A 26038-nucleotide genomic window follows, 5' to 3' on the forward strand; every position below is an offset into this window, starting at 1 on the left:
AACTACCTCTCGAGTTTGTAGATGTAGACCTGATAGAATCGTGAAATTACGACCCTCATGTTAACCCATCGGTGTATGAGGATATTTCTGAGTAGCCGCAGGAATCAGGCAAAATTTCACTTCCGTACCATATTGACCGGTTCCTCTCGGACTCGAATGGCCGATGTTGTTCCATTAGTAGCCGGCTTCTCTCCTACTCGGGCCCTGGCTCCAAAACTGACGCAGGCCGCAAACTTAAAGACAATGTTTCTCCGGTCTCGTAGCTGGTGGATCACTCGGGATCACACGATCAGGCATCGTTTCGGTTCATCTATGCGGGAGCGTTGCATAGGCACAGGATAAATAGCAGGATCTTGTAGCAGGGTGAGGAGGTCTACGGAGCCGGGAGCCCAAGCGGCCATCTTGGTCGCCAGCTTGGCTCCTCCTCCAATGTGGGTGTTTTCTTAATCCAACCGAAGGTGTATCTGTCTCCTCAGGAGACAAAAAGTTATCTAGATCATTACCAATATATAAGCAAAAACGAAAAGGGGCCAACACACACCCTTGTCTCACATTGTGTTAAATTTTGATAGGGACAGTACATTCACCATTGGTTCCATACCCAATGCTCCTGATGACATCTGTGTGCAGCTGAGCTAAAAGAGCACCAAAGGGGCCTCCACTCCCATTTCCATCATTTTCACTGAAAGCTTACCTCTAATCACACAATCGAGCGCTGAGGAAAGGTCCATAAATGGTCGGGGCTGGCAGCTCCTCTATGCCTGTGTTTATTTGCTCAGAATTAGGTGAAGATTCAAACTTTGTTCGGCTGTTCCAAGACCCTCCTGAACCCTATCTGAACAGTGGAGAAGGAGCCCTGTTCCACAACCCAGTCCTCCAACTGACTCAACAGAAGCCTGCCAAATACTTTAGTTGTTGAGTCGATTAGGGAGATAGGTCGATAACACTGAGGATTGGTTCTATCCTCCTTCTTATAGAAGGGTACGATGATAGAATTAGACCATGACTTGGTGAGCCCACAGCAATTGCACTTCTTAATATGTGGACAATAAGAGGTGCCCGTAAATTGTTATTATCAAAGAAAAGATCAATAGGAACCCTGTCATAAACTGGGGGCTTGTTACTCGTGTTCTGTTTTATTGCCGACCTACCCTCTCTAAAGTAATGGGTTCCAACTTAGAACCGAGCCCTGAATAGTCAGCCACTGGGATAACAGAATAATTATCTGTTTCAGTACTGCTGTCAACCCATTTATGTGATAAACATTTTGGGTGAAGGGCAGTGTTATGGTTGTCATTAAAAACAAAACGGGGCATTAACAGTTTTCCAGAAAAGGCAGATGTCATTCTTTATGCTAGCCTCAAGTAGCTGTGCCCATGCTTCCTGCCTTATCACTAAGTTCCTGTTAGAGATGGTCTGCTTAAGGTCCTTTCTACATAGTTTCACCCCCTCCTTGGTGCCAGTTTAAGGGCAAGCAGCAGCTCTCTTAGTATCAGTGAGCATGCTGTGTCAAATCACCTCCGAATTCTTGGCTCCCTGCATGTCTTTGTAGCTATTAACATCTCAGTTACAGCATTGCAGATCCGTGTATATGGCCTCAACATATTGAAAGGGTCCAACTCGGAGTCCAGACATAATGCTATCTGCTCCCTATTTCTAGCTTCAAGTTTTTTTTTTAGTTTTATATAGCGTGAACTCGACCCGAAGCTATGAGGTATCAGAGCGATTTATATGAGCACCAGTTTCGTTACACATTCATTTCATTTCATTTCATCAACTTTTATTCGATTATAAAATTGTATAATCATAAAAAGTACAGTTTTTTAAAAAACACAAAAATAGTACAGAATCAAAAGAGGTCATTGACATTTGAACACATGTAATGTTAAAAGACAATTTTACGACTAGTTGATGTTACTGTTTTTAAAAAGGTCGCTATCAATTTTGCTTCATGCGGGGATTTCGGTGATTGAAGGTAAGCAAGTGCTGGGTATGATTGTCTGAGTCCGCTTGAACGGAGGAGGGGCAAAATCCATTTTTTCCTTGCTAGTCTGTAGTATTTACAAAACAGGATAACGTGTATCGTTGATTGTTTGGAAACTCCGTCACAGGGGCATTGCATCAGGTTTCGAGACCAGTTCTTCATTTCAGGAAATGAGACCATGCGGAAGAAAAGATCGAACCGTAGTCTTGTCAATAGAAATTTTTCATAATTCTAAAGGAAGTACGTCAGGTAAGGCTGTATGAGTTTCTCTGTCTGCAATGTGCGGATTTTTTCATTATGTGTTTTGACAATCTCGGCTTGATTGCGGAGTTCTCTTAAATGGCCCATACATAGTTCCTTCAACTGTTTCTTTGAAATATCTTCTATTGAAGGTGGTTCTAAAAAGTATTGCTCACGGTCAAGATCTTGGAAGAATTTGTGAATGTAGTTAAGCCACGGTATTTTCCTCCAGTACGCTAGGCCAAGGCATTCGGTAATGAGGGAGCGTGTTATGTGACTTTCGGGGTTACACCATATACGGTGCCAGAGTATGAGAGGCTGGCATCGTATGGTGTCGGTCACATATTCCATGCCCAGCTCCCGATGTGAGGCTAGGATCGGGGAGCTTCGGGGGAGAGCTAGGATGTATTTGATGAAAGCATTCTCCGTAACCTGGAGTTGGTCGATACATCCATGACCCCAGATGCCTGCTCCATATGTGGCCACACTGTGGCATTTTGCATAGTATATCGTTAGCAGTTCCGCTGGGGCTGGTTTACCTAGTTTCCTTGAGAAAGCACTTAGTGCTGATACTGCTCAGCGAAAGTTGAGATTTCTGGCTTCGATTGCCTTGTGCCAGGTCATTGTGTCTTCCACTAGTATGCCCAAGTATGGGTATACCGATGTTTTTTCCAATCTGCTGTTATTGATGAATATGGGCTTTGAAACTCCACGTTTTGGTCCAATAGTCATTGTAAAAGTTTTTTTAATGTTTACTTTTAGACCCAGGGAGTCCATGAATGACACGTATTTGTTCAACTGCCGCTGGAGTTGGTTAGGTGTCCGGGCCAGGATGACCGAGTCGTCGGCATACAGGAGGATGGGTATCGGGCGGTGTGCTATCTGTGGGAGATCCTGGCTCCCTTCCAGCATAGCCTGTTCAAGCCCGTTGGTGTATAGGTTGAACAGGAAGGGAGCCAGTACACACCCTTGCCTTACTCCTCGTGATATTTTGAAGGGACGTGATAGTTCGCCGCCGATGCCGTAACGAACTCGGCCTTCCGCGTTAGTATATAGCTCCCTCAGGAAAGCTAGTATGGGTGGGTCCACTCCAAGGTTTGCCATAATCTGCCACAGCTTTGCATGCTGTACGCAGTCGAATGCCGCGCTCAGGTCTACATAGACCAGATAGATGTTACTTCCTTTCGCGCGTGCGTACTTTCCAGCCAGGAGGATCAGGTTTAGGGCCTGTTCCACCGTTCCAAGCCCCTTCTGGAAGCCATATTGCAGGTCTGTGATGGTGTTATTCTCTCGGGCCCAAGATTGTAATCGGTCCAGGAGTAGTCGACCTGCAATCTTGCCCGTGGAGTCCAGAAGGGAGATCGGTCGGTAGCACGTGGGGTCGTTGCGGTCCCCTTTCTTGAATATTGGCAATAGGGTAGATGTTGACCATGATGGAAGGAGTCCGATTTCAGTGACTGCAGCCATTACCCGAGTGATTATTAGTGACCAATAATCAATGTTATATAGAAACAGGTCCATAGGTACCCCATCTGGGCCGGGGGCCTTGCCAGTTTTTGAGGCTTTGATAGCCTTTCTGACCTCGTTGAGAGTGAAACGTAAGTTAATGGGGTAAATGTTATTCTTTGCTTGTTCCTGGTCTTGAGGTTGAGTTGTTTGGGGAAGATCCGTTGGTATACCGAAGATTTTTGTGAAGTGGTAGACCCAGTCATTCTCGGTTATTTCCACATCGAGGTGATTTGGGTCAGTGGTGTTGTCCAGAAAGGGTGATCTTATGGTCTGCCAAAATGCAGTGCTGTCTTTCCTTAATGCGCTGTCATGTAGTTGATGCCATAGGTCTTGCTTTATCTGTTGCTTGCGGTTTTTCCGGGCGTTGTTGTATGTTTTCCTCCGTTGTGAGATTATTTGGGCATCTCTTGGTTTCTGTCGAAGAGCTTCTTTGAGGGATGTAAGGGCCTTTCGACAATCAGTGTCGAACCATCTCGTCGTAGGAAGTCTTGGTTTGTTTGCTGTGTTTTTAAATAGCTCTTCCCTTATTGCTCCTTGGATGTTATTAAAGGAGATGATGATTGATTCAGGGGATGCCTCTGCAGACAGACAGTCCGTTAACCATAGGTGTGTTTTTTCGAGTACCCTTTGTGTTGTCTCTTCAGGGTCGATCTTTGACCATTTAATAGCGTAGCCATTCTTCTTCTTTATGGCCAGCGAATGTTGGTCGAGGGAGCTGGCTTTTATTGAAGATGAACCTGTTTTTTTCATGAGGAGTTCCACACTAAGGGGGTAATGATCGCTAATTGGATTAGACCCTACTTTGTAGTTTTTTAGTAGTCCTTTACAGGTGTTTGAAGCTAGGATATAGTCAATGGTTGTCAGACAGCCTCGCCCATGAAAGGTGGGTAGAAATTCCTGCACCGGATTGACTAGTTCGTTAGCAAAATCTAAGTCCAAGGTGAAGAGGATTTCGTTCAGCTTATTGCCACCCGGGGTATGTGCAAAGTGAGGGATGGGGTTTCCAAGTTCATTCTGTAGCCCGCAGATCCCATTTTTGTGATTTGGACATAGTGTTTGATTGAAGTCACCTCCCCAGATATAATTAAGTGTTGTGTTGTGGTTTGTTTTTTGTAGTGAGGATATATATGCCACCATTTCATCTAAGTGTGAGCAGCATTCCAGAGTGCCAGTGTTATTATAGTAGTTTATGAGTATGAATAAGTTTCTCTTTGATGCCGTCAGGTGCGTAACTTGAATGATTTGGAAGATGCATGTTTCCTTTAGTAGTTTCACAGTGAGTGGAACGGTATTAGAAAAATAGATCATGAGTCCACCTTTTGGCCTTCCCATTGTACTAGGTGTTGCTTTGGTAAAGAATGTTTTGTAACCCACTAGATGGAGAGGGGTTGTACGCCAGGTCTCTTGCAGACACAGGATTTGTTGGCTCCTTGCTGTGTTCAGCCATAGAGGGCATGTTATTTTTGCAGTTAGGTCTGCAACATTCCAATAGGCAATACCTATACTCATGGTCTGTGTTTCTTTCACGTTAGCAGATATTGTCCGGTTGTTAATATTGACTGCATTGACTGCATCTTGCTGGATGCTTGATCCCAAGTTGGTATCCGCTTCTGCTGGGGAAGTACTAGTCAAGAGATTATTTGGGTATGTCGATGGTATCTCAAGTGTACGGGGAGACTCTGGAGATGCTGTGTGCTGCTTATCGGATGCAGAGTGTTGTGTGGTGTCAGATTTGTGATAGCTAGATTTATCCAAGAGTGGTCAGTCGACCATTTCGAGGCAAACGAAACGATTTTGGGTTGGGAAGCCCTGCCATCTTTCATATGCTTGATAGGGTCTGTCCTGCCAGTAGGGCATTTGACGTTCTATGAACCTTTCTCTCGGTCCGCCCCTGGCTATGTATTCATGTGGGTATTCCATCTGATTCCATGGCACTTGGTACCATGGGTCCTGGTTTCGCGAATCTTTGGGGAGATGGTGCCATGCCCAGGGTGGTGGATTGCGATGTTGTTTCGCTGGGGGGTAGAAGAAGGAAAGGTGTCGGGGGTCAATCCCCCCTTTTTTGTCGAGCTGAGGCCAAGCACAAATATGGTCTACGGTTGAGGGATCTCTACATGTTACGATGATGCAGTCACCGCGTATTGATTTTTTCGTTTTGCCTATCCAGGCTACCCTGCGGGCTGTAGTGATCCCTCCCGAAAGATGGGATTCAAGGGGTCTATTGATGCTTAGCCACTGCATGGCTTTGTTTTTGAGTGACCATGCAGTTTCTGGTGTGTCGTCTGTTAGCTCGGGTACTCCTGTAAGGACTATTGTATAAGGAGTAGCTTCCGGGGGCAAATGGGCAGGACGTCTAACTGCAGGAGGTTTTTTAGGTGTGTTTTTGGGTGTTTTTTGAGGGGGCAGAGGTTTCGATGAAAGGGATTCAGACTTATTTTCTGAACAGATTCTGCTGGAGTCTATGTTTGTTGCTGGACCTGGGGTGTCTACCGTATCTTTATCTGTGTTTGCAGTTTGCTGTACTGTTTTGGCAGGTGGTTTCTCTTTCTGGGGATGAAGCGTGTTTGCTGTGGATTTGGGTAGTGTAGTGTTTTGTTTTAAATTTTTCTGTGCTGAAGATGTTGGGTTTGTATGATTGGCTGTTTTCTGCATGTGTGCTTGATTTTGTTTTTTGGGTGGGTGCGAGGTGTTGCGCTGCCCCTTTATGTCTATACGAGTGTTTGAATCTAGGAGGGTGGCCGAGATTATAGTTAGTTGAGCTTCGAGATTTCTGATGCTTAACTGAATGGGCTTTAGATATTGGTATAATAGGTCTTTGGTTGTAGTAAGAACTTGCGAGGTGATTCTGCAAGTTTTACATTGGTTTATGATGTTGTCGTTGGAGATTGCCTTGTGTGGAAGGGTGGTTTCGGGGAGATGTAATATACTGTGGGTCGTTGAGGAGTTTGAATGAATTGTTGTGTGTTCCTGGCACGATAGACTAGGTATTTCTTCACTGTTTGCTAGACGAGTTTTCGGAATTGCTCCTTCTCTCTCGCCTTGCTGGGACAGGTTTTCGGTGGGTTGGGCGTCTCCCTGAGTTTGACAGCCAGCTAGGTCGGGAGTTGCTTCTAGGTCGTCAGATGTTATAGAAAGATCCGACTCAGAGTGCGTAACTGACAGGTCTACTACCGACGGGACAGTATTTGAGTCTGGTACTGACAGAGTCACTGGAAGAGAGCTGTTTTGAGTGTTAAGGTTGATTGGAGAGGTGGCATTTGCTATAGCGCCTAGTGATGAGCGCTTCGCGTTTGCACTCATGAGATCTAATGATACTCTCTTCTCCATCAGAGCTATGCTTTGGTTTATTGTCTCATGGACCCGCGATATGAATAGGTCGATAGGGCCTGTTACTTGTGCTACCTCCTGCGCGTGTTTGGATTTTGGTTTAGAGGCACTTCTTGTTTTGGGTGGCATGTTTGTTTGTTGCTGGGTCGTTGTTGAAAGAGGAATGGCCCGGTCCGGTCTCTATCGGGCACTAACGGGCAACAACGGGCCCGCCCTTGGCCCGGGCTTCGCCCCGGGCTGCGTCCCGCGCAGCGGGTGCCGCGAGAAGTTGTAGCGCTTCGCTGGGGGCGGGGCACTGGAAGGGGGCGCAGCTCTCACAGGAAGAGGACCAGCTGAAGGTGGTGAATGCTGGTCCTCGCAGTCCTGGGGCCGGCGCCTCGTCCTCCTCTGCGGCCTCGCGCTCACAGTCACTCAGCGGCGCTTTTGGCAAACAGCTATGCTACTCCTGTAGCAGGGATCAGCAGCAGGAAAAGGGATTCTGAGCGATGTCAGGCGGTGAGTCTTTCTCCACGAGTGGCACCCGCGCAGCGGGTGCCGCGAGAAGTTGTAGCGCTTCGCTGGGGGCGGGGCACTGGAAGGGGGCGCGGCTCTCACAGGAAGAGGACCAGCTGAAGGTGGTGAATGCTGGTCCTCGCAGTCCTGGGGCCGGCGCCTCGTCCTCCTCTGCGGCCTCGCGCTCACAGTCACTCAGCGGCGCTTTTGGCAAACAGCTATGCTACTCCTGTAGCAGGGATCAGCAGCAGGAAAAGGGATTCTGAGCGATGTCAGGCGGTGAGTCTTTCTCCACGAGTGGCGTTACACATTCATTTTTGTTAGCCACAGGAAGATTACATGATTTGCCCAGAATCACAGGATGTTGGGCATCCCTGCCGAGACTCGAACCTGGTTCCCCAGCTTCGAGGTCGACAGCTCTAGCCTTAAGGCTACATCTTCTCCCCTAAAGTTCTACTAAGAGGCACTCTGAATCCACTGTTACCCATTTATGAAGGATGCCCTTATTGCGTTTCGCTTCATTGGTAAAATACAAGGCATAATCTGTTGCTACAAGTTACCCAATGCAATAGAGAAAGTCAACGGGTTATGGTCAGTCTGACCCCTCTATAGGATCGAGAAATCAACAGCCTTGTGTCTGTATCTCTCTGAAAGGACAATAAAGTAATTAAGACTGGTAGCACCTTTACCAGTAAAGGTGAAATGTTTATGAACAGGGGTAGTGTAAAATCTAATGTAAGAAGTCAAGTCAAGTCAAGTCAAGAAATTTATATAGCGCACTACATACCCAGAGGGTTTCAAGGCGCTTAGGAGGGGGAGGTGGATTATTTGTCAAATATCCACGTTTTAAGCTGCTTTCTGAACGCTAGGTGATTCTGGGTTAGGCGAAGGTAGGCGGGGAGTGAGTTCCATGTTTTGGCAGCCAGGTAGGAGAAGGATCTGCCTCCCATGGTAGTTTTGTTGATGCGAGGTACAGTGGCGAGGGCTTGGCTGGAAGAGCGGAGTTGGCGGGAGGGGGAGTAGAAGGACAGTCGAGAGTTGAGGCAATCTGGTCCGATGTCGTAGAGTGATTTGTGTGCGTGGGTGAGCAGTCGGAAAGTGATCCTCTTATTGACGGGTAGCCAGTGGAGGTCTTTAAGGTGACCAGAGATGTGTTCGTTGCGTGGGATGTCTAATATGAGCCTGGCTGAGGCGTTTTGGATTCGTTGTAGTTTCTTCTGGAGTTTAGCGGTGGTGCCTGCGTAGAGGGTGTTTCCGTAGTCCAGTCGGCTCGTGACCAGAGCATGGGTGACTGTTTTCCTTGTTTCGGTGGGGATCCAGCGAAATGTTTTTCTGAGCATGCGAAGAATGTTAAAGCAGGAAGAGGATACGGCACTGACTTGTCTGTTCATTGATAGTGAGGAATCCAGGATGACGCCAAGGTTCCGTGCGTGGTCTGTCGGGATGGGTGCATTTCCGAGGGCTTCCGGCCACCAGGAGTTGTCCCATGCAGAGGGGGATTTACCTAAGATGAGGACTTCTGTTTTGTCTGAATTCAGTTTCAGTCGGCTTTGTTTCATCCATTCGGCGACTTCTTTCATTCCTTCGTGAAGATTAGTTTTGGCGGTGCTGGGGTCCTTGGTGAGAGATAGGAACAGTTGAGTGTCATCCGCGTAAGAGATGATGTTGAGGTTGTGTTGGCGGGCGATTGCCGCGAGGGGGCTCATGTATACGTTGAAGAGGGTGGGACTGAGTGAGGATCCTTGTGGTACGCCGCAGATGATTTCAGAGGCCTCGGACTTGAATGGTGGGAGGCGGACTCTCTGGGTTCTTCCGGTGAGGAACGAGGTGACCCATTCCAGTGCCTTTCCTTGGATTCCGATGTTTTTGAGGCGGTGTAACAGGGTGCTGTGGCAGACTGTGTCGAAGGCTGCAGAAAGGTCGAGGAGGATGAGGGCGACAGTGTCTCCATTGTCCAGTAAAGTTCGGATGTCGTCTGTTGCTGCGATGAGGGCGGTCTCAGTACTGTGTTTGGCTCGGAAGCCCGATTGTGAGGGGTCGAGTGAATTGTTGGCTTCGAGGAAGGCGGCGAGTTGGTTGTTGACAGCTTTCTCGATGACTTTGGCCGGGAATGGAAGAAGCGAGATGGGGCGGTAGTTTTTGAGTTCGGTGGGGTCTGCTGTTGGTTTTTTCAGAAGGGCGGTGAGTTCAGCGTGTTTCCAGTCTTCTGGGAAGGTAGCGGAGTTGAAGGAGCAATTGATGACGTCTCGGAGGTGAGGAGCTATGACGGAGTCTGCTTTGTTGAAGATGTGGTGAGGGCATGGGTCTGTGGGGGATCCAGAGTGGATGGAATTCATCAGGCGGATGGTGTCCTCAGTGGAGATAGGGATCCAGGCGTTAAGGGTGTTAACGGGGGGAAGATGGTCAGCTGAAGGTAGGGTGGGTTGGCTTCCGGGTTGGTTGTCAAAGCTGTTGTGGATGTCCGCAATCTTGTTGTGGAAGAAAGAGGCTAGGGAATCGCAGAGGGTTTGAGAGGGGGAGATGTCGTTGGCGTTGGCCGAGGGGTTGGAAAATTCCTTGACGATGTTGAAAAGTTCCTTGCTGTTGTGGGCGTTGTTGTCAAGTCGATTTTTGAATGCTGTTTTCTTGGCTTTTCGGATCAGTTGGTGGTGAGTACGGATGGCGCTTTTGAAGGTGTCCTTGTTGATGGTGGATGGGTCTTTTTTCCAGGCCTTTTCAAGGGAGCGGCACAGTTTCTTGGACTTCTTGAGGTCATCGTTGAACCATGAGGCCTTCTTGATGCCAAGTGTGTGTTGACGTTTTTTCATTGGTGCTAAGGTGTCGGCGGTGTTGGATAGCCAGAGGGTGAGGTTAGATGCGGCTTCGTTGGCGTTAGAAGAGAGGGCAGGGGAAGTTTGAAGGAGCGATGTGGAGATCTGCTCCGTGGTGATTTTGTTCCAGTTTCTTTGTAGAGTTGGTTGGAGGTGGACGATGGGTTTCGGTTTGTTGTAGGTGAAGTGCACGCAGCTGTGGTCGGTCCAGAGGAGATCCGTAGTGTGGCTGAAGGAGACATGATTGCTGGAGGTGAAGATGGGGTCGAGTGTGTGACCTGCGATGTGGGTGGGGGAAGTGACTAGTTGTTTAAGTCCGAGGTTGGCGAGGTTGTCCAGGAGGGTGGCGGTGTTGTGGTCGCAGCGGAGATGTTGTTGGTGCCGATGAATCTGCAGGAGAGGCAGGAGAACGGGCCATGGGTCCGACCAGGAGCGGCTTGGACGCAGTTGGGGGCGCGACCGGGGTTAAGGGCTAGGAGGGTGGCAGCATCGTAGGTAATGCGGGAGGGATGGGCAGCGCGAGGGGCAGGGGGTCTGGCGCTGGGCGCGGTCCAGGCGCGGACGGGCGTAGACGGGCTTACCTTTGGCGCACCTTCGGCGCGAATTGGGCGCGGTCGCTGCGCGTAAACGCTGCGCGCGGGAAGAACTGTCATATATGGATGGTGGAGGGGGAGGGGCGAGGGCGTCACAGCTGGGAGGCGGGGCGGGCACACGAGGACAACAACAAACAAAATGGAGGCGGAGGGGGGGGCACAGCGTAGCGCTACAGTCAGACGCGCTAAAAGGACTGAAGGCGGTGTGAAAAACAACTATTAATGCGCTCGTGAGGCAAAGCGGCAATAACCAACACAGCGGAAGAGGATAATACAAATAAGCAGTTCAGGCAAGGCAGCGCTATGAATGCAGTATGCGGAATGTAACAGATCAATGTAAACAATTTAAACAAGGCAGCGCTAACAAAAGGTTAAACAATTTAAACAAGGCAGCGCTAATAAAAGGTAAATGCAGCAGGCGATATGAACCCAATGAGGGACGCTTTAAATCAATGTGGTGGCAATGCAGCGCGGTAAAACCAGATGCCTGCAAGAGACACTGGGAGCGACCACTCAACTTGTAGGGAATAGTAGAGAATGCTTACTCATGTTGGAGTTATAGACATCACCACACTGATTGTGCTCAAAATCAGAGTAATCCTCACTATGAAGCCCCAATGCACCACATACAGAACTTGTAGAAAGTGAGCAAAGCCTACAAATAACATCTCCTCCCAAATTACCATTAGATTCCTAATTAACTAATTCAATACTGTGCTAAGAGTGTGATTAAGGGAAACTTCTATATCTGTATTGCAGGGATTAAAATTGTTATGATTAAAATTAACAATAATAAGCATTTCCTTAACCTCGTGCAGCAAACAAATAATTTGAGAAATGTGAGTATGTTTAAAGATCCTTCTGTCTGGTGCAGTAAAGATTGAGGTTAGCAACCCACCACTATGATGACTCAATCTGGATAAAGTGGCCAATGTTGCAACAGAGACAAACCCCTGAAAGTGGACTGTCTCATAAACCCAGGTCTCATGTAAACAAACTGTTTGGAAATTCCTTATCAGATCATCCCACTCAACATTATTCACCTTATACAAAATACTCGTCACATTCCAAAATAAACAAGCATTCAAAAATGGATTTTAAAGTGACAATTTGTGTGTGAAATAACGTTAAATTGAGGAGGTATTAAATGACAGAAAGGGTGTGTAGTCTGAATAAACAGATGTGGAAAGGGCATTCTGACCTCAAGTATGGATCTTTCTCGACTATTCTTAGTCTCTTTAAAAACATTATGCCACAAATAAATAGAAACCCATATTTTCCTTCATATTTTTGTACCAGTTAGTTTCATATCTTCCTTAAGTCTTGTGCCAGCAAAATTCTTCAATGAATATAGAATGTTAGCCTCTAGTTCATCATTATAACTTTGTGACAAAGCTACAGTCGAACAAATCGCAGTCAACTGACAGACTGCTGTTGGTGCTGGAAGCACTTTTTACTCAGCATGCCAGACTTTTTGTCTGACATGGATGAGTGAGATATTTGAGAAGTTATTGTAGAACTGTCCTTAATTAAGTTCTCTAGAGCTTTAAACATAATTTATATGAAAAAATTAAATTTCTCATTTTATTCATTTACAGCAGTCTCCTCCATAGGAAATGATTTCAATTCTGCAGCTCCTGTTCCAACAACAGGGCGCACAGAAATGCTTCACTTTGTCACGATTATAGGGGCTTATTTGCTAGTTTTTGACACAGGGCAGTGCAGCAAGTCTCTTTGTTGTGCTGCCCTGTTTCTAAAGAAAAAGCCGGGAATGTGCTGTATCTATGAGATACTGCACATTCCTCTCCTTTTCCACTGATCTGGCGCACAATTGGTTGCCTTGCGCCAATGCAGGCACCCTTGCACCAGTGTGATTAGGGGATTTCTTTTCTATTATCAGTATTGATTTGTCTTTAAAAATGTATCTACATTGTTTATAACAGTTGGTATACTGTGCAAGTTGACTTAGATATGCTTATTTCACAAAGCAACACCTTTATATGCATCTACTTTTACACCAGCACGTTCGTAATACTATACATTTGTGTATATATTTTGAAATATTATTGCCACTACTCACCATCCACTAGGGGTGCTTATTTATTGTACATTACTACTTGCTATTCTGATTCAGGCATGTGAATCTATGATACCCCAATACTGGATAAGAAATAAGTTACTTATCTGTAACAGCAGTTATCCAGTATTGGTATCTTTCATAGATTCACATGCAACCCACCCTCCTCCCCGGAGAGGCTCCCCTTACATTCCAGTATTACTATCCACACATGTGCTGGAAAATCTGAGGGACTCAGCCTCTCTTGGGGAAGGTTCTAGAGGGTGCTGCTTACTGATTGGTTGTATTCCAGTTTGGTCCTTTTTAGAAAAGGAGTTAGGTAGGCTATTAAATGCATGGTTGCCTCCATGATAGTCTATGAAGTTCTTTAACTACTGCTTTATTTAATATTACCATGGGACTCCCACTTTAACAACTGGGAATGATTCAAGCATGTCAATCTATGCAAGATATCAATACTGGATAACTGCAGTTAAGGGCAAGTAACATTTCTACTGGGAAGGATGCTCATCAACAGCAGAGCACCCTCACAAATCCCAGAATTCTTAGCATCTTGCTACCTGCCGCGACGTGGACACACATCACTGTGCTGGATGCAGCGATGGGGGAGAGGGATATGCGGCCTGTAGTGCATTTTCATATTTGGAGACTCCTTACTGTAAAGTTCAGTCATAGGACTATGACAGGCGCTGCGAATCTGCTGGGCACCGGCAGGACCCGGCCCACTTAAAGCTCTGGGACTCTGACAGGCGCTGCAAATATGCCGGTCACTGGCTTCAGGGAGATAACAGAGCTGTGTGCCCTGATAACAGCGCGGATGCCTGTCATCTGAGGAAGCCGTCAATGTAAAGATTGTGGCGATTCTGCTAGTGAAGTTACTTAAAAAGGATGATCGTCTAGCCAAGTATGGTACCTTATGCCATTACTGCCATTATGTGCTGTAAGTATCTATGACAGGTTTCGGGGTCCTGCCAACTTTCAGGGGCGTGGTGTTTTCTGAACTCTAAAATGGAACAGGTGAAAGGGACACTCATAAATGTTCGTTTGGTCAGTGTGCTGTTAACGGGAAAAATGCAGCCAAGTTCTGGGCCCTAACAAATGTTCCCCCCACATATACCCACTAGTGGCCGCATGACTCACTTTAACCTCTGTATATTTTCTGTAGAGCTCAGCTCTCCTTACCCCTCATATATGCAGACAACCATTAACCTATCAAGTTATCTCACTGACTACTGCTGAATAACGAAAGATGCTTCACAATTTTTTGGGAGTTGGCTTCGAAAGTCCCCTCTCTTATTGCATTAAGCTAAGCATAGTAGGAATTTTCCTTCAAAAGTTTGTGTTTACTATTCCAGTCGAAAGTAATGGAGTTACTATGAAGGGGCCATTATAAGAATTCTTTAAGTGTTGTAGCGCAGGGAGAGCCAGTAGAGTGTCAGGTGGCACCAGTGACCATGCAGCCTTTACTTGAGTTGCTACTTCACTTCGTTATCATGGGCATTGTTTACAGTTTTGAAGTTTCAAATGACTACCGCATGCGTTCTGGGTGTTACAGTCTTTAGTTTATTTTCCATTAAATTAATTAGACTAATTGATATCAATAATTTATAGATTAAATACCCGTAACTGGAAATAGCGGTCATGATGCATGGACTGAAATGGCCACCCAAGCCATGCCCCAACGGATCAGGGCCTCGGCAAGGCCACGAACACCAGTTAAGAGTAGCAGTGGATAACAGATGTTCTTTGGTAGCCCTAACACTGCTCTTGCTAGTGCTGGTTTCAGAAGTCAAAGACTGCAGAAAGAACAGAAAGCACAGAGGGCTCTATGTGCCATTCATCTCTCAGGGTCGTGGGCAGTACAGGATTTCATGTGCGTTGACCAGAGTGACTTGCACGTGTTCCTAAAGAGCGCCTATAGCAGCTCACCATCTGCAAGCTCATTTTTTTTTACTGACTAATGCAGATTACAAGCCCTTCTCGCACAACAAGTACTGTTTCTTCTTTTGTTGTGTAGTGTTTTAGTCAAATCGAAGTTGTTTCTAACTCTACCAGTAACCTAAATTCTTATGCTGTGATTTTGAATACACAGAATGTAAAGCCTCAAACATTTGTAAACCCCCATTGGCCATAAGGCGCCATTTCCCAGTCAAACAGCGCTGTACTTAACATTAACCTTCATAGGTTCGTAGGAAATATGAAACGTCTAGCCAGATTTGTATACACCAACCTTTAGGTCACCAAGGGTTGTCAAGGTGGCACGCTGCCATCAGATTTCTTTTCACAGGCCTTTCGATGCTTGATGCCCAGGTCAAGAGGCGAAGTGGCATCTGCAGCTGTGCATTAAAAACCTAGGCGGTAGGTAATTGAAGGGTGGTAAGAAGCTGTGAGCGTGATCAATTAGTGGCATGCTCTGGGAGAACTTGTGCTATGATGCCTGTGTTTATCTGTGCAGGTATTTTATGGACGATTTACATGTCGCCTGTCAGATGCTGCTGGCAGGCAGAGCTACCAAAACAAAACCTTGAGCATGAAAGGATATGCTCTGTGAGGTGGCACTCTCCCTGGTGGCGCAGCACACACACTGGTGTGTATGGATACAGTTGTCACAGTTGCTCATGGTAGTTGGCTTCACCAGTTTTATTTTGTGGCCTCTTGTGTGCCCCTTCACTCCCACCCAAAAGGACTTCTACAGACACCATTGCTGTGTTGTGGAACTGCAGTAGAACACTGGGAAATCAACTGACAGACTGCTGTGGCGGCTGCTGGAAGAGTATGTAATAGTCATATTGTAGGAAGGTAGATCCTGACTATGGTTGCCCCCAACTTTTTGCCCTGTGTTTTAGCTGGTTTTTGACATAGTTGGCCTGGGACCCTGCCAATCAGGACCCCAGGCCTACTGCTCTCTCTGTAAAATGGATTCCATGTACCTTAGGTACATATCTAATTGATACTGGGCCACCTTATCAGACCCTGTAACTCAGGGCATAGGTGTACCCAGGGCCTACCAGGGGCTGTAGCATGTATTATGCCACCCCTGGCTGGCCATCTAAATCTGACACAACTGGCTGCACGACAGCTGGGGCATGGTGGTGTAATCACCCTTTGCTTTAGATATAGTATACCTATATCTAACCCTAAAATGGACACATAGATTCCTATCAGTCACTCCTATGGCAGGCCTTAACAATCCTGAAGGCAGAGTGCTTGGAATCATGTGAGATGGTGCTCTGGCATGAGCTGAGCCCGTTTGCAGCTTGCGGAACCAAGTCCTAATAGCTGTTCCATGATAACACATACCATATACTCTTAAGTGCATTATAATCCTCGCGGTTATATGCCAACTCTGGTATCGCTTTATCAAAACATGTCGAGTAAGGTGTCATACAAATTGGAATACTAACCCCTCGCCAATTCTGGCGACTGGGTTAGCATTCCACCCTTCTAGAGGGACACGACATGTATGTAACTGTGAACCCCGGTTAAAGTTAACTCGAGCCTCAGCATCACAAAATGGATGCTGCCACCACAGACACAGGTCTGACCTCCTGCTGCTGGGAGTCCTTCCAGCGAGGAGAGCTTGGACAAAGGGTTTCCTGTCAGGGGCGGCTAGCCCCATCCCAGACAGGGTTTTGTGTATCCTGGGTAGGCAGGGCTGAATAGGAAGGTGACTGCAAGTGGCACCCCGGTGCTCACTATGCATCTGCCGGCTAGAACCAGTTCCAGGGGCACACCAGCCCCTGAGCTGGGGAAAGTCAGGCATGGGAGAGGGGTGTAACCACCCCCCTTCCTGGTCCCACCCATGGGCAGGACCTAGTCGCGTGCCAGCCCCTTTTCTTAGTATAAAGATAGGAGTGGACCCCCTTCCCAAATTAGATAATTCCGAATCTTGATGACTTTCCACGAAAGAACTCTTGAACCTTTCAGAAGACTCTCCCTTGTGGCTAAGGAGTAGCCACCCTGCACCAGCAGGCACCATCCAAGCATCGCGGTTTGCTGTAAGTCTCTCCTCCGGATCAAGACCGCCCAGCTCGACGAGAACCGGCTTCCCTGGCACCTCTGACCTCTACCTGCATCATCAGCCCAGCTGAGATTCGCGGGTGTGACGAGACCTCGAGGGACCGGCCATCTTCAGGACTGCACGACGCTTGCCCAGCACGACCGCCGAGGGATCCTCGAGTGAGTGCTTTGGGGTTTGAGAAGCCCTAACCCTGAGCGGCTCCAGCACCGAAGCCCAGCCCCCCAGCATCCACGAGATCTGCGTGGGCCCTTCTGCTCTTTGCTGCTCACCGCGTGTTCCGGCTACTTGCCTGCTGGCTTGTGGCCTTCCTGACGACGAACGACGACATTTCCAACGCTGGTCTGGTTGCTTCAGACTGGCCCTTGCTCTCCTCCAACAGAGGAGCACCCCGGACCCTCCTGGTCCACTCCAGACGCCATTTTGAGTCCACCGCGTGCGCTTGCATTTGCCAAGACTTGTTGCCCCAATCCTGGGTCCAGCGACGTCAACAGCAGATACCTTCGTGGGACAGCTCGCACCTCCATCCTGGTCGCCGACAACGCCTCCTGGTCCGAGAGACTGCAGAGCCCAGCGTCGCCCATTCACCTGGTCGAGGTGACTTCGTCCGGTGCCATCCTGGTGCCCATCTAATCACTGGCTAGTGATTCAGAACTTGGTCCCCTCTGCTTACAGGTATCCTCCATCACCGATCCAGGCTTGGATCCCATCGAACTTCATCACTGGTCGCCTGCCAGCAACTTCTTCTTTCAGGCTCCATAGACTGCAACAAGGATTCCCGACGTCTTTTCAGACCTATGCAGCCGCAGCCCCTGGGCTAGGTAACCTCAGCATTTCGGTGCTCCAGCATAGCTTAACTATCCAAGGGTCCAGATCCTTTTTCGTTTCAGCTCTACCTAGTCGGATTCGTCCGATAACACTAACTTTACGAAATCTAGCATCCATAGACTTTGTCCCGCATCCCGCATGAGAGTGCACTCTCTGCACCCGATCTCCCTAGGCCTCCTGCTAGTAATCTGAAGGTTCAGTAGTCCAGTCCTAGCGATCCTAAAGCCTATTAGAGTAGTACTTACCTGCTAGTAATTTCGCATTCCACTTTTAGAGTATATGGTTTTTCATGCCCCTCGGATATTTGTGTACATTGTGCGACTTTCAGTATTTTCATAAGAGCTTTGTATTGTGCTTAGCGCCCTGTCCTCATAAAGAGTCCAGGGCTGTTGTGTTCTAAATAAATATACTTTTATTTTCATAACAACTTGTGTGGTGTCCTTTCACTTGGTGTTCAAGGGGTATATGTGATGGTATAACAGCTGGCTTAACACGCCCTCTAGAGTCTAGCCTAAAGACTGCTCTTGTCCATGCTACTAGGATAGCTGGTCTACGGTTGACTTACAACCAATCATCAATAAGGGTTGTTTGGACTGATACATAGTGATCACTAGAATAGTGAGCACTGCATATGAGGCCAACTTCTCACACATACCAAACAATTATCTCATGTGGAAGAGAAATATATTGGTGAATTTTTAAAAATGAGCCCCCATTTTAGCTTGTAGAGCACCTTTTAGGAGGAAAATGAGTTTTCGCTCAAAGATGGTTTATCAAATCCCAGCAGAGGCTCAGCATTTTTCGCACGTAAAATTCATTTTAGAACTCACCAAAAGAAGTCTGATACCACAGCAAATGATTTACATTCTGATTAAAATTTGTGACCACCCTTTCTAAATGCTCCTTTGTATGAACCCCAAATCCAGGCACTCACTACAATGCATTTTAGTGGGACAAAAATGGCAGAGCCTGATCACCCAAAAAAATCATCCTACAGGTATGCTTCTTGTGACGTGTCACCTAAACTGCCCCAGGAAAACACACTATCTAACAATTTGTGGACTTGCTCAACAGCAGAAAAAAAATTGAATACAGCGGGATGGTAAGTCACACTCCCACTTACCTCAATAATGACACTTCTTTTGATGAAATCGGTTGCAGCTGGAGTCCTTTTGTCCATGTAACTGTCCTCCAAGTACTTGCCAGATTTCATAGTCTGTGTCCCATCCTGGCAACAGTTTGCACTTCCATAAGCAAAGGCTCTTGCTGAAGAATGAAAAGCAAGAATTAGAAGCAACTCCCTTAAGTTTGAGCCAAATGTTTGATTTAAAAAAGCCCAACCCGAAAAGCACTGAAACAAAGCTCATACTCCAATGGACTGAAGCATAACCTCCCCTCTCCCCCTCCACCCACCTGTCTACATCCATTGAGAATATTTTGTGGTTACTTTTTAAACATAACAATTCAAGTACATCAGATTAATCTTTTTATATTTTCTAAACTGTGGGACTGTTCAAATATATAACTTGCCACCTACATGAGTGTTTTCAGAGTGGGTGTTTAAGCTAGATGTAATAATTAAGACAAATGTCAGAGACAGGGTTAGCAAATAACCGTTCATTTACAGTATACTGGCTAGCCACTAGTCCGCTGAGCTAGTGGAGGGCCTCAGCTCTAACGATGAAAGACCTCCTTAGAGCTCACAGATGACATAGCTTGGATCATTTCTCTGAAAGTCCTCCTGACAATGCCATGAAATGTCATTTGGTAAACCTGAAATACTGGCCGTTCATCATTACATCCTGAAAATGCTTTACTTTTTTATGTCATATCAAACCCCCAAGGTAAGAGTTTGTTTAAGCAAAACAAAAAGCAATTGTCACAACATGCCGTGAATTTTCCCCCCACCCCCCACACATGGGAGTTAATGTTGTGTTTTCCTAATCACGTACACCATGCCTATCACAGCATTCTTGGACAAGAAAAAAGATTGTTGGAAGGCCTGCCCTAAACAGAGCAAGACATGTGATGCTCTGAAACTGGTGCTCCTAAGGCGAAGAGGGTTTTCTGTAGCGATCTGTCTGAGGTTCCGCCATGGGAAACCAGGTGGTTCCTCCCTTTCTAAATGAGATGGGAAACCGAGAATTTGGCGGCAGGTGAGAATTGCTTTTTTACAGCAATCCTTCCATGCCACCTACCTCTAAATGACACCCCAGGTATCTCAACCAGGTTCTAGCTGACCATGTTCTTTTACTTTCCCCCAGACAGCCCATATCCTGTGTCTTCAATGCAGCCTTTTTTACTACACTCTTGTGTGTCTGTTTCAAATTTTTCTAAACTTCTCACCTGTGTTGGGAGGTTGTACCGCATATTCATTACACTTCATTACGCTTCCCACAAAGAAAATTGTGTCTATTGTTGTTCAGGAATTTGTTTACACTGTAACTTTTGATTCTCTTTCAGGGGATCTGCATTGATAGTCATTAGCACTAAATAGTCCCGCCCATATACGGGGAATCTGGAGCACTTTTTCATAATATGTCTTCTTAAGTGTAGATGTTCGCCTTTTTTCAGGAAGGCATGTAGGAAAACTTAAGACAAGATTGTGCAACCTATAAGGAAGGCTATAATGGCCAGTTTCTTCATATTGCATTCAAAAAAGGGTAATGAATACCAGTGTGTATATATATTTAAGGCCAAATACTTTAGTAGAATCCTTAAATCTCCTTCACAAACCCTTATTAAGAGGAGAAAGATGAAGAAAAGGAGGAGAGTTTAGCCCTGTAGGCTGCCATTATGTGAATGCACAAATAGTGTCTATACCTTTAAGGGCCAAGAGTACACTAGTATCCCATCATGCCCAGCAGATGGCAGTTGCTTCAGTAGTTTTGTCAGGCTCCTGGTGACAAGATCTTGGAGCCCTGAGATTGGACTTTTTGGCTTGTTTTCACTCGACAGATTTCATCTGTCCTGATATTTTTCTGTCTTTTTCTGACAGAATTATTTTGTCATTGGTCAAATAATGTCATCTTTAGTGGACAAGTGTCCTGCCTGTGGAAGGAAGAATGACAATTCAGGCACTCAGGAAGTCTGCATCATCGCCTTCCTGAGAACATTGTTCCTGATAGATGTCCACACAGGAGGAAGTTTTCCAGACGTACCCTGAGGGAAAGGGAGAAGATTTGCCTCCATTGTACAGAGGAGCAATGCAGGCGGCAGGCCAATCAAAGGGTGGGACTTCCAGATAGTGAGGAAGGGTCAGTACTCTACCAGGGCTCTTCCACCTTCCTCTGAGGACTATAGGCGTGGGAGATCCAAGAATAGAAGCACACCTCAAAACTACGTTGTTCCTTGTCAATGTCGAGAGCATCGTTGTCATGGCAAGGTACCATACCTACATGTTCACTGTCGTGAGCTGGGTCAATGTTGAAGAAAAGACAAGGGTCAAGTCGAGGCATAGAATGTCAGCGCAGAAAGAAACCACACTGTCGAGGTGCAGAAGAAGTTCAACGTCGAGGACTGTATATGAAAGTGCCCCTTTTTGACATAGTCACCCCCAATTTATGTCTGGTATTTGATGCAATTTTGAATTAAGTGCACAGGGTTCCTACTCTCCAGGTCCCCAGTGCCAGTGCTCTTTCCACAAAACAAGGTTACTACTCAATTGTTTCCCATTGGCAAGACCTTTAGCACCTCTGGAAGTCCCTAGTAAATTGTACCCCTGGTACCTAGAGGATGGGTTCTAAAGGGGTCCCTTAAGGCTGCAGCATATATTGTGCCACCCTAAGGGACCCACCACCAAACTCATGCAGACTGGCATTGCAGGCTGCGTGAAATAGTGCAGACAGATGCGAAAACACAACATGGCACACACCATGTGTGCCAATCCCACAGACAATGAATGCAATATATGTAAATCACCCCTACAGAGCAGGCCTTGTAGCCCTAAGTCAGGGTGCATTATATTACATGTGAGGACAAATCTGCATGAGCAGATATGCCCAAGTGCCGTCTAGTTTAATTGCTAGATACTACAGGTGAACAGGGAAGCCATCTTAAGTATATGTATTGGGCACTGGTCATTACAAGTTCCCGAGCTACATGATGGCTTCACTGAAACCTATGGTGTTTTATATCAATCATCTTGTTTTAACCACTTCGCTGCAACCGGAATAACCCTGCGGTGTTGGAGAATTCCACATGTTCGAGGTTCGGACTGCCCCCGGCCGCCTTCCGCACACGCCCACCGTGACGTCATACGGAAAAAACTGTGAAACAATAATATGAATTGCTGCTGAGTATTGTTTTTATTAATTACAGGAATTGTGGCTTTTTCCTGACGAAGGCGTCCTCCACTCCGAAACGCTGGTCGAAAAATATAGTTTTGCCACAACATTGTTTGCTTTGTTTTATGGAAAATATTGACTTTTTTATTATATGTATGATTTTTCAACATATGTGTATAGAATAATACTATGTGTTAGATATTTGCACTATATTTTTTATGGAATTCATAAAAAAATTAATAAAATCTCCACACAGTTTTTATGAATTGCTTTGAGCCCTTTCTATGTTATTGTTTAGTACAGTTATTATTGACTATTAGACACATATTTAGCATTTGTCTATCGCTTATTTTGATTGTCTAGGAATTTATTTTTCATTGCATATGTTTCTTTCTCCATAGAAAAACATCACTGTGTAAAAACGCATTTGTGTGACATTTTTGCTTTACTGTAAAAATGGATAACTTGAAAATTACTTACTCAATTACGAAGTTTTTGGTGTTAAAAAATATATAAAAATACCTGTTATTTTTCTAAATTGGTCTCAAGTTTCTTCTGGAGCGTGTGTCTCATTCATTAACTCTGTTTGTTTAACAAATGCTCAACAATACCCTCTGATAAGCCTACACTGATCCCCCACAATGGCACAAAAGAGAGCATTTGGGATCATTAATTTAAGCCCGGTAAGCCAATAAGGGTCACCTGGACTTTCTACATAGTGTACCTCATTTTGGTACACTGCATAAAAAGCCAGCTTCCTACACATGTGAAATGCAAAGAGGTTACCACTTAAACAAGCATTTACAATGCAATGGTTTCGCCTTTGGAAAAGTTAGAGCTATTGGCATTGCTCACACACAGAGCCCCACACACAAATACACACACACAGAGCCGGACACACACACAGACAGAGCCAGACACACACACAGAGCCAGACACACACACAGAGCCAGACACACACACAGAGCCAGACACACACACACAGAGCCAGACACCCATTCCTAAATATAATATTTCTACCATGAATAGTTTGCAGGTTTTGCTCTGAAGCATCTGGACGCGACATACCATATTTTTCGTGAAATTCTAAAATAAAGGTTGATCGGGTTGTGATGCGAGTTCTTCCCATTAATAGTGCTACCCGTTCACAGCAGTCTAGCGGAGGAACAGGCGACCTTCACGGAAATATCAAGCTTTGGCTCCTGGCTAGGGTTGACATCTTTCTTAGAAAAAATACTAGTCATTTATTACTTTTTGCTATTCTGGAACAGCCAATGGAGTTGGTGGGTGAAAACGATTTAGTGATCTTGTCATTTAGAGTTCATCACTGTGCTATTGTAAAGCTCAAACATAAATACAAATCACTATGACTTTTTTTCTCAATACGTATACTTTTATATAAGTGTTGACCTAAAAATACAAGCAAATCAGTTTGTGCGTTGTGATCAGAAAAGTATGGAAACATTAAATGGAGTTGAAAAAAATATATATATTGTTATATTAAACATCTTATAAACATTTTCACCAACCCAGAGCACTAAGTAAATGGTTGCCACAACTCGAAATTAAGAACCTAAATAGGAATTACATTTGAGAAGTTAATTGGGTGTCTCCTACTTGGGGGGGGGGGGGAGGGGTGGGCGGGGGGGACACTGATTTGCAACGTGAAGTAGCAAAGGGCGCAGGGTAGTATCTAAATATTGCCTATACAATAGTATATACATATATATAATTTTTTGTCGAACATTCAGTTGTGAAAAGATTGGGTTTTCAACTTAAAGCCCCTCTCATATTCAAGAATTAAATAAATATAAAGTGAGGACATGACCCACAACCAGACCGGGCTAACCGTGGGGACTTTAGCCGCCACCGGGCATCGCGCCTTGAGGCGCCAGCAGTTGTTTCCTGCTTACATGCTGCCCCACAGAGCTTATTATCGCAGAACCACTCACGCAGCTCAAGACACCTGCCACAACCAGACCGGGCTGATAGCAGTGACTACAGCCCTTACCAGGCACCCCGCCAGGAGGTACTGATGTTTGTTTTCCAGTCGTACACTGGCCCAAATCACTTGACGCAGTATCACTCCCGCAGTGCAGAACGTGAGCCGCAACCAGACCGGGCTGACAGCGGGGACTTCAGCTTCCACCAGGCACCAACATTTGTTTCCCACCCGCACGCTGCCTCAAAGTGCTAGTCATTGCAGTACCGCTCTCACAGTGTGGAAAGTGCACGGATGAAGCCGGGTCCAAGGGCAGGCCAGCTGCACCCGTCCGCGGCTGAACGAGGCTGGCCACCCCCTTTGGCTCTCTGCCGTTAAGAAGCTGTGCTGTCAACATTGTTAAGACCTCATCACGCTAAGGGTAAGATGAAATAAACAGCCTTAGGCTTGCCAAATGCACCAAATAAGGAGCGTTTAAAACTGGTACCATCACTAGCTTTTTGACAAGCACTATAGGTGCTATCAGTATCGACATTGAGTGTGTGGAGGAGAGACTGGATGCGACTAAGAAAGCCCTAACCTGTGCTCTAATTAGAGATCCCACCTCTAAAAACAAAACTTAGAAATGCAACTCTGATGAATCCCCAGGGGGCATCAACAGAGGGTAGTAGTCGAGTAGTGGACAAACTCTGAGTATTTTTGGGGGCGTTTGAAAATTGTCCCAGAGAGTGAGCCATATAATGAGAGACCCTATTGGGTCACCCCGAGTAAGAAGCAAAAAAGTAATATGCGACATATAAGAGCCGGTCTCAGGAAACCAACCGTGGCCACGATGCACCCCAATAAGATAGCAGTCAGTGCATCACTTGAGAAAGGCCCTTTGGCCCATGGGCCTGACAAAGGGTTACTGCTGTACCAGACATTCATACAGGATGAGGATAAGGGTGACCCTTTCATACTTTATCTAAAACTCATGGAGGATGCACGTATGAATTTGCTCAGCCTAGTTGTCTCAGCTCTCAAGGGTATCGAACTGGCACTGAAGGTCGTTTTTGGGCAACTCCCGGAGCTATTAGACCAAGATAGAAACGTGGCCCGGAGAACTCACGCTACACTCCAGTTACTATTTTGCATCTCAACATGAGAAGAGACTCTCAAGGATAAATTAATAGGATTGTAGATGAACAGCCATTATATTGTAGTATGACTGATCAACCCGTACCATCCTTGCAGTTGGAAGCTACCTTGATGTCATCTGACTATATATCATGGAGGAAAGTCAACGAATCCCTTGTAATAACACCTCCCACTATCCTCCAGCTACCCCTTGAGGCTACCCCTTTTGTGATCATATTAAAATATGTACCTGTACTGCAGCCAGGACAAATCGTGCTCATTGCTGGGGAAGTTAAGCAGTAATCCCATATCTAAAGGCATTATCATGATGCGGTGAGTCTTATTGTTAGGCACCAGGACCAGGAGGGAAGAAGGAGACTGCATAGTTATAAATCCCCATGATGCACAACTGACTGGTTTTGTACTGCATAGTCTGTCCAGATTTGCCTTCACCAAATACACTATACTGGCAGTACCCCTGAGCTATTTTTACAGGCCCCTTTTTTGCTGCTTTGCTCAATACTGCTCTAACGAGACCCCTTGTAAGCAGGACACTAGCCTCACCATGTGCCATTCCAACATACAATTGCTTCTCTGTCGTGGTCTATGTTGACTGGCTGGATAAATGTAATTGTATGCATAAGATCGAACATGGGTGGGGTCACAACAATCTTACTGTTCTAATGGTGCACTGAGCCAAATAAAGCGACATGGACCCTGGCCATGAACTCTGGCCTAGTTCTAATGTTAATGTGCCCAGCATTAAAGAGCTCTCAAAGGATGCCAAAACCTGGATGCATTCCACTGATCCTAAAC

At 46.0% G+C, this 26038-nt stretch overlaps 1 protein-coding gene across 2 annotated transcripts in view; it reads right to left on the reverse strand.

Annotated features, from left to right (window-relative positions):
- CPAMD8 (C3 and PZP like alpha-2-macroglobulin domain containing 8) overlaps positions 1-26038 on the reverse strand; it is a 1208079-nt gene that overhangs the window by 856368 nt on the left and 325673 nt on the right. For both annotated transcript variants that reach the window (XM_086946939.1, XM_086946938.1), the window contains exon 22: positions 19002-19144. In XM_086946939.1, the coding sequence (XP_086803065.1) occupies positions 19002-19144 (143 nt within the window). The remainder of the gene's footprint in view (positions 1-19001; positions 19145-26038) is intronic.

The sequence above is a fragment of the Lissotriton vulgaris genome, chromosome 12, assembly GCF_964263255.1.
Source record: "Lissotriton vulgaris chromosome 12, aLisVul1.2, whole genome shotgun sequence".
Lineage (NCBI taxonomy): Eukaryota > Metazoa > Chordata > Amphibia > Caudata > Salamandridae > Lissotriton > Lissotriton vulgaris.